The 8559-nt window shown below is 45.1% G+C and overlaps 1 protein-coding gene across 5 annotated transcripts; it reads right to left on the reverse strand.

The window, feature by feature from the left end:
• Positions 1–2888: 2888 nt before the first annotated feature.
• On the reverse strand, positions 2889–6300 carry ARMCX3 (armadillo repeat containing X-linked 3). 5 transcript variants are annotated; one of them, XM_082716578.1, is made up of 5 exons: positions 6145–6297; positions 5530–5609; positions 5151–5211; positions 4820–4890; positions 2889–4541 (listed from the first exon to the last, which is right to left on the reverse strand). In XM_082716578.1, the coding sequence occupies exon 5, from the start codon at positions 4393–4395 to the stop codon at positions 3256–3258; it is 1140 nt and encodes a 379-aa protein (XP_082572704.1). In that variant the 5' UTR covers positions 4396–4541; positions 4820–4890; positions 5151–5211; positions 5530–5609; positions 6145–6297; the 3' UTR covers positions 2889–3255. The 5 variants fall into 5 exon arrangements, with proteins under 5 accessions (XP_082572704.1, XP_082572703.1, XP_082572706.1 ...); XM_082716577.1 differs by having other exon boundaries at positions 5530–5637; positions 6145–6266; XM_082716580.1 differs by lacking the exon at positions 4820–4890 and having other exon boundaries at positions 6145–6300.
• Between the last annotated feature and the right edge of the window lie 2259 nt (positions 6301–8559).

Below are 8559 nucleotides of genomic sequence, written 5' to 3' on the forward strand. Positions count from 1 at the left end.
GTGAATGGGTGTCATGCGGATTAAATGGTCACAGAAGCACAAGGAGACTATAGCCAGTGATCTCCCAGAAGGAGAAAATAAAGATTGAAGTGGGAGACAGGAAGAGGGGAAAAGAATGGGAAGGAAGATGAGGAGAAATCTGCCAGGAGCAGGTGGATGCTGATCAGGCCTCTGCCCCTGCTAAATGGTGGCTTTTTAGGACTTGATCTCATTTTTACCCACATTTAAAATGAGATTAAGTAATAAAATTCACTCAGCACCCCAAATTCAACATGGCTTGATGTGAATATTTTCTAAGGTTTTTTTTTTTTTAAAGATTTTATTTATTTGACAGAGGAAGATCACAGGTAGGCAGAGAAGCAGGCAGAGAGAGAAGGGGAAGCAAGCTCCCTGCTGAGCAAAGAGCCCAATGTGGGGCTCCATCCGAGGACCCTGAGACCATGACCTGAGCTGAAGGCAGCGGCTTAACCCACTGAGCCACCCAGGTGCCCCTCTATGGGTTTTTAAAAATTATTTATTCATTTGAGAGCGAGCTCCAGGAAGAGTAGGAGCAAAGTGGGAGGGGCTGGGTGAGAGCAGACTCCACTGAGCAGGGAGCCTGATGAAGCAGGGGCTAGATCCTAGGACCCTGGGATCAAGACCTGGGCAGATGTTTAACTGAATGAGCCACCCAGGCGACCCATGATTTTTTTTTTTCCCTCCAGCTACACATCTGGGGTAGAAAACAAGTCTCCTTATCTCTACTGTCGCAAGTATCTCCAATGAATATTTCTTAGGAGAAAATTCAAAAAAAATGTAATCAGTCTCCAAAAATTTACAGCATCATCCAATTTTATGTACAGAATATATAGAAATATGGATAATAAAAGTGTCTGAAAGTGCATACACTCAGTTTCGATTCTGTGCTTCTCTCTCCAGAGGCCAGTTCCTTACACTCTTACACTTTGTACCTTCTCTCTGGGAATCACATCCACTTCCATGCCCTCAATTACCATTCATCCTCCCCGTGGCTCCCTAATTCCCCCCCCCCAAGTGCTCCCTGAATACATTCAAATGACAATAGGCTGTCTTCATCTTGATATCACAAGGATTCCTCAAACTCAATTTATTTTAAGTGGATTAGTCTTCCCCTCCCAAATCTTTCTCCCACCTAGTCGCAGAGCAAGAAAAATCTTTGCTGCCTTTTCCCCGAGCATATCTGTGAAACTAGTGTCAAATGAGTCTCCACTTTGGATGTGATTCAATAAAGTCACCATATGCAACAGCTTGAAGCCAACCAGTTCCTGACCCTTTCATCTAATATAGACAACATTAAGGTAAGTATGTGGAAGCCTGGGGCTGAAAGCAGATGGTCACTGAACAGAGGATTTTATCCTTTCCTGATCTCACTAGGAGTATGTTGTGGAGGCTGGTGAGATCACATCTGAGGAAACACTGAGTCCTGGGAAATAAGAAAACCTTATTCTTCTGAGAAATTATTTTAACAGTTGTTTTGCAGGAATGACAGAACTCTACATACTAGTCACTTAATAAATGCTAACCTTTATTGTTATTATTTATTAAATGACACTGACACATGGCAGAATTCCCCCAGCAAAACAAAGGTCAAAAAAAAAAAAACCCTATCAACCCGGCATTCTAGGGGAATAAAGGTGCTCATTTTTCTTAATTAACTGCTCTGTACCAGAACATTCAAAGTATTTTGCATGTATTATTCAATTTAACCTTCATGACAAACCCCATCTTCATCACTCATCCAGCATTGCAGAGAGGAAACTTCAACCCATCTCATTTTTAATCTCAATTGTTTTCTATTCAGCACATGTACTACCCACCTGCTTCATTCCCAACACTTCCTTTTTCAAAAATTTCCCCCAAAACAATGTTCATTTTATACAAATAACACACAGATGAATAAAAAGCAAAAAGGTTAAATATCACTAATTATCCTTCCACTCAAATATACCAGCTACTGTTTGGATAACTGTAATTCCATAGTTGTGTCTACCTTAAAATATGTTTTACTATCTTCAAAAAGAAATAAATCATTCGATGAACACTGCTATCTAACCTACCTTTCTCATTGAACAATGTAGAATGAATATCTTTTCCTGGCAATATGGATTTGACTCAACATAGTTATCTTATATACCATGTGAATGTTCCTTAATTTATTGAAGCAATCCAGTGTGTTAGACAGTTAGGTTGCTTCCAGTTCTTACTGTTTCGGACAGTGCTGGGATGAACAGCCTTGTACATACAGTCTTTAGCCAATTATTCAATTATTTCCTCAGGACAAAGGGTTTACATACTTGAAGGTTTATATCTGTATTACCAAATAGCCCACCACAAACCCGTACAAATTCAGTGTAAACTCATTCCTACCACCAGAGTTTGATAGGATCCATTTCTCCACACCCTTGTAGACACTGCACAGCTGGTGAGAGAGAGACTGCTATATGAATTCCAATTATCCTTTCTAGTCAAAAATATTTAATGGCTCTTGGTGTTCTGTAGGATAATATTCCAACAGCTCTGCACAAACTGACTTCACTCAGCTTTCCAAACTTCCATTCCCCACACTCTCCACTCTAGGTAGACTGTCATAGGAAAAGGGATTCCTACCTCCATGCCTTTCTCAGCCTAGTGTCCCCGCACTCCCACTCTTGGAAAGCCTAACGACTTAGACTATTCTGGACTTATTTCAGAAGGTGGCTTCCTCCAGGAATCTATAGCTGACTGTTATATCCCCCAGAAGCCTTTGCTTCCTCTACCCTCTGAGAACACACATTTGACAAAGAGTATATGCTCCAGATATTCTATCTTTTTGTTTGTGTATTTCTTATCTCTCCAACTAGATTATAAAACCAAAGGACAAGGATGGTCTCTTTCTTTTTTCTTTCTTTCTTTTTCAACATTAACACACAACTTTATTGATGATACACAAAGTTAATGCAAATGACAGGAGGGAGCTTACTTATGACCAACTGGTTCACTGTCACGCAAAAGAAATAGTAGAAATATTTCAATCTACGTAGCGGGATAAAAAGCAACAAACATGTTTTCAGAACAGGTATTGATATTCATTCACCCAGCTTAGACCTGAAAACCAACTCAGCTAAACATCAGCATTGATGATACAATGATATTCATCACTCAAAATTGGCAGCTGAAAGGGTTCCTTTACCATATAAACAAGGTGGAGAAAAAGGACTAGTTTACAATGTGTGTCGCTTCTAAACTACAAACAAGAAGTTATTCCTGGGTCTTTGGGAACATATGCTCAGCTAGTTTGGCCATGAATTTTCCAACCTTTACTTTCACCAAAAAATCATGGTGACTTTCTATCCCCAGAATCTTGTCAGCACACACTTGAAATTCTTTTAGAAAGAAAAACAGTGAACCTTCGCTGAATGCATTCTGAGTAGGCTCATTTTCTTCCCATTTAAAATTGTCATTTATGTTCTCAAATATGACCAGAAGTTTAAGAATAACCTCTTTGTTCTCCTTCTTGTTAAAGAGGGAACCAAGTGAAGATGGCACTTGGGCCCTGAGCAGTTCTCTAGCCATGGCTGGATTTTCAGCCAAATTCAAAAGTAGTTTCAAAACCTGAAATTTGGTTTCTTCGTTTCCCGCTGAAAATAAACGAAAAAAGTCTGAAATGGAATTAGCAAGCATGTGCTGATACTCATTAGTAACAGTCATATTTGTAAGCAATCTTAGTCCAGCCAGCTGCACCGATGAGTTCAAGCGAGAAGTGATTGTGTCATCACACACTTGATTCATGTATATCTTAAGCCTGCGCTGATTTTCAGCATTCACACTCAAGTTATTCAGGACAATTAAAGCCTTTTCCTTAACTATGGGATCCCGAGTGTTGAGAATCTTTGCTACAATTGGGAGACCACCCAGATCACGAATAATATCTCTGTTAAATGCATAAGCAGCATTGTTACCCAGAGCAATTAAAGCTGCTTCAAGAATATAAGGTTTTTCAGACATCTCCACCAAGCAAAGAACTTTCTGCAGCTCCTGAGGGGACAAAATAGTATCGTCTGAATTGGGGGAAGCCCGTTTCTGAACAGCCCTGCGAGCCCGGGTAGCTCTGGCCCTTGCTCTGGCCCGTGCTCTGGTTCCGGCCTCAGTCCCAATCCGGGCCCAAGGTGGGTACCACACTATACCCTTGTTCTCACTGCTGTCATCATCGTCATCAGACCAGTCATTGTACCGGGCCCCAGGGCAGTCCCCAACATCATCAACATCCCCAGACCCACCCTCAGCCATTTTCTCCTTGTTCTGTTTTCTTCCCCGGGTCAGTCTATAAATGCAATAGCAGGCTCCAGCGCCAATCACCAGTCCCGCAGTCACCCAGCCTACTTTCCTGGCGTAGCCCATGCAATCGTCCCTGACAATAGCAGGGACCAAGGAACAGAGTATTCAGTCAGGCTGGGAGAGGAGGGCTATGGGCCTGCGTGCAGGCCTTTGGAAGGTGATCGTCTTCAGCCACGTCAAGGCCACAGTAGCTGATACTGGAGGTGGACCTAGGAGTGGAGGGAAGGAAATAGGGTTTAAGTTTCTCTTTTGTGTTGCCCCATGCAGAGAGCTGCACAGAAAGGCAGGAGAGTCATAAATGAGTAGTTGGTAGGAAACGTAGATTGTTAACAAACCCTCTATATCCTCCTCTTTTCAGCCTCCCTCTACCCTCCCCAGCCCACCCTCTCCCCAAGCTTAGATAAAGGCAATGGAGCCCTTAGTCTCTGCTGGGCCCTCAGCCACCCCAACCTCGGGTGTCCCCAGGGAGTGGCACTGTTGCACTAACCTCCTCCAGACAGGCAGTTTGTCCCTTCTTCCCTCCCCTAGAGGTGTGCCACGCCCAACAACCCTCCTAATCTGCAGAGAAACCAGAGCCAGTAAGAACTGAGGGCTTGATGGATTGATTGTTCACCTTTGTAGCCTTCCTAATTCACCATTCAGGCCGACAGACCTTTTTTAACCTCTATTCCATCCAAAACATGCAGAAGCCCGCCCCTTCCCTAACCTGAAAGGGGAGGGATATTAGGGAAATAAGGTAGGATTGGGTGAACTTGTCCAAATGTGGCTGATTTCCAGCCCCTCCCCCATTCCAGGCAGCCCCCCAGGCCTACACCGACCTCTACTGATCCGAGGAAACTTCCTCCCTCTCTTCAAGTGGTGCCACCTGCTACAGCAGACCTGCAGGATGACAGATTGAAAACACGGGGACTAAATGCTGTTGAGAGAGGAGGATTATGAACGAACTCCCTGATAGGTTTTCCTTCTGTCATTCTCCCTAGCCCCCACTCCCACACCCCCCTCCCGCGACACACACACACACACACACACAAACACACAAACACACACACCTCGAACGCCATTTCACCACAGTCCCAAACGTGCAAGAAACACACTCATCCTCAGCCCTAATCTAGATTATTGCCATCTCTGGCTTCTCCCTACCCCCGCCCCACCCCCGCACCGCCCGCCCCTCTTAGGGTCCCCAGATAGTCTTACCCTCAAATCGACCTTCACCGATTGGGGTTAATTTCCTTCCTCTTCTCTTGCCTGGCGTAGTGCCGCAACCTACGGAAAGACTGGCAACCCAGAAGAGGCTCGGACCCCCTAGACACAGAGCCATAGTCAGGAAGACACAGCCACAGTCAAAAAGACGGGAAACGGCCGCTACTGAGCGCTTGGTGGACGACCAGTCCCCAGAAGATGAAACTCTTTCCTAATTCAGAGGCCTCGTTCTCAAAGGTTTCCCCACCCTTATTAACCCCTCTCAGGGCTCTGCCGACAGACATCCCGTTGTACCTTCCCCCTCCCCAAATGACCAGCCTTTCCCCGCTGGCGCTGTCCTGAAGGACTGGGGGCCAACACCCAGGCCACAGCTCCTTTTCCGGATGACGGCCTCGGCTCCCAGCAGATTCCCAACTCCCGTTCTCTGGGCTCCTCCCCAGACTGCCCCCCGCTCACCATTTCGCAGCATCGAAATGGGCTGCGGGGAGGGCAGATGTCTTGGAAAGCTGGCGGAGAGTGGAAGAGACGGCGGAGACGCCTGGGGACCCGCGACGGTCTCCACCCTACGCCCTTGGCCCCCCGACCTTGTGGAATCTCCCAGACACTGACCTGCAAGAATCCGGGACAATTTCCTTCTTCTCCTTCCCTCTGCCGCAGGCCCGCTGGCCCTCAGGGCAATGGGGAGCTGGTACTCAGACGGGAACAAGGACCAGAACAAGAAGGACTTCTGCACACGTCAGCTCTTGGTCACGTGAGATCTACGTCATCCACCAACTCGGGTCCCTAATTTCCCCTCCCACCAGCAGTGCGGCAGAAAAGGGCCCGCCCCCCTCCATTCCCTCCCCCACACCAGGCCTTGTTACTCTTTTCTTTGCTAATCCCATCTCCCCGTAGTAGTTGTGTTTGCCTTCCTCGGATTACCAGGAAGGGACAGCATCTTCCCCTGGGGCTACTGGCCACTTGTACTTTTTGAAAAATTGCCTCTTCCTTCCCTAAGCTCCTGGGACAACAACCTCTCCTTCAACCTCCCCTCCTCCCAGCTATTAATGTCTACCATTTCCTCTGAAATCTAGTCCCAGATCTGAAATGAAAAACCATTAGAAAAGGAGACCTGGAGTGAGAGTGTGTGTGTTTTTTTTAACTTTCTTAATACTTATTTTGTTCTTTCTGTCCTGCCCTCTCCTGCCCCCAGCCTGAATTCTTTTGTGAGAAGAAAAATTACTATAAAGCTACTCTCATTTGAGGGGGGAAAAAAGAGTGGGAGTTGGAAGAGTGATGTTGGGTGATGGCCTCCAAAAGCCCTACATTTTCTCACTCATGGGGAGTGTTACACACCTCACTCCAAACAATCTTAATGTCTTGAGGCCTAGCACATAACACAACCCTGAATGAGCTCATTAGAGTGTCTAAGATTGCATAAATCTTCTGACTTAGGCCAGTGTTCTAAACAGGAGCGTGACAGACTTTCACTGGCATGGCTTAGCAAGGAAGAGGCGTGGAGCCCTCAGAAGGCAGTAATACAGAGAAGGTTGAGCAGGAGTCACAACTACCTGGTGGATATCTGTCCAAAAAGGCATGCACACTGACAAAGTAAGTAGCATAAAAGAACATTATGAAATATACTTGGATACAGATAGAGAATATCACCTCTAAATAAAAGTATTAGGGGAACATTGAGACCAAGATAAAATTGGCTGAACTTGGCCTCTGGCCTCTAGTAATTAGTGTGGAACCATTTCACTGACTGCTTTGGTGAGCTCAGTGATTCACCAGTCAGCAATGATTGAACCTTTTTTTATATTGGGAAAAGTAATAAAAGTAATGTCAGAACATTGGGATCTACAGTGAGATTGTCCTTAATACTTCAGATATAAGGTAATTATCTGAGTATAACTTTTACAATCTACAGATAATACGGGAGTAAATCAAGAGACTGGAGAGTTTGGGAATAGGCAGAACTCCAGAGAAGTTCTGTGTAACTTCTAGGAGGCAGTACAAGGATCTGACTGAAATTTAGCAAACAGAAAACCACATCAGCTATGTGATTCTGGGTTCAGAGAAAGATCATGTGCAGCATGGGGCTTATTCAAGCATGGGAATCTATGAAAAGAAGAGTCAGAGGAAAGTGATGGTAGCTCCCACCCAAGTTTCGTCTGGGGAGAGGGAGGCCTGGCTAAGATGAATGAACATTCAGCTTTCCTTGGCAGAGCCATCCCTATAATGTGTGAGGGTCCTTCGGACTCCCTTAATAGAAAGCCACTTCTTAAGGTGAACCAGTGCCCTTGCTCTGATTGCAGGTTCACCAAGCAACTTCTGAGGTTGCTTGCTTCTTAAGTAGTAGCTTGCTTACAGAAAGAATGGACTGTAAAAATGGACAGAAACATCCAGTACCCTCTGACAGTTGTATTTTTCAGGGTAAATTATTCAGTTGTCACTCTTACTGGTCCTTAGCTTCCCTTTTGGCCCACTTAAAGAGAGGGAATGCAGAGATGCGTGGGTTCCGGTGTTCAGATCTCGATTTACATGTAAGTCTCTGTGAATGGGAGTCTTGACAGAGACCTCGCTTTCAGATCAAGTCAGGGCTTGATCATGCAACAACCAGGGCAAGACACTAAACTATAAATACAACCCTGTGGAATCCTGTCAGGAAAGCCAGGTCAGTTTGACTTAGAATACAATCCTGTGCATCACCATTTCTGAACTGTACCTCTCTGATGTTTTGTGAATGTGAAAAATCACAACCAAGACATTTTGTGGCACACAGGCCCCCAGCATCTCGTTTCATAGCTGGACAACGGGTTAACATCCAAAGTCCTTAAAAGGCTCTAGCAAAGCAACCCTCTGAAACAGTTTACGTTTCTCTCTGGGAAAAGAAAGGAAGTGCATTTAATGTTTTACATCCCCCCTTTTCCCCCCAGCAAAAGGGTGGGTGCTGTGCCCAAAGGAGACCAACTCCATACTCTCTTACTAAAATTTAAATCTTCAATACAGATTTTTTAAAAAACAGAGGAAGGATGACATCCT

Source organism: Mustela nivalis (genome assembly GCF_964662115.1).
Source record: "Mustela nivalis genome assembly, chromosome: X".
Taxonomy (NCBI): Eukaryota; Metazoa; Chordata; class Mammalia; order Carnivora; family Mustelidae; genus Mustela; species Mustela nivalis.

Coding starts and splice junctions, on each gene's coding strand:
- ARMCX3 (XM_082716580.1), bottom strand. CDS start 4,395: ATGGGCTACGCCAGGAAAGTAGGCTGGGTGACTGCGGGACTGGTGATT.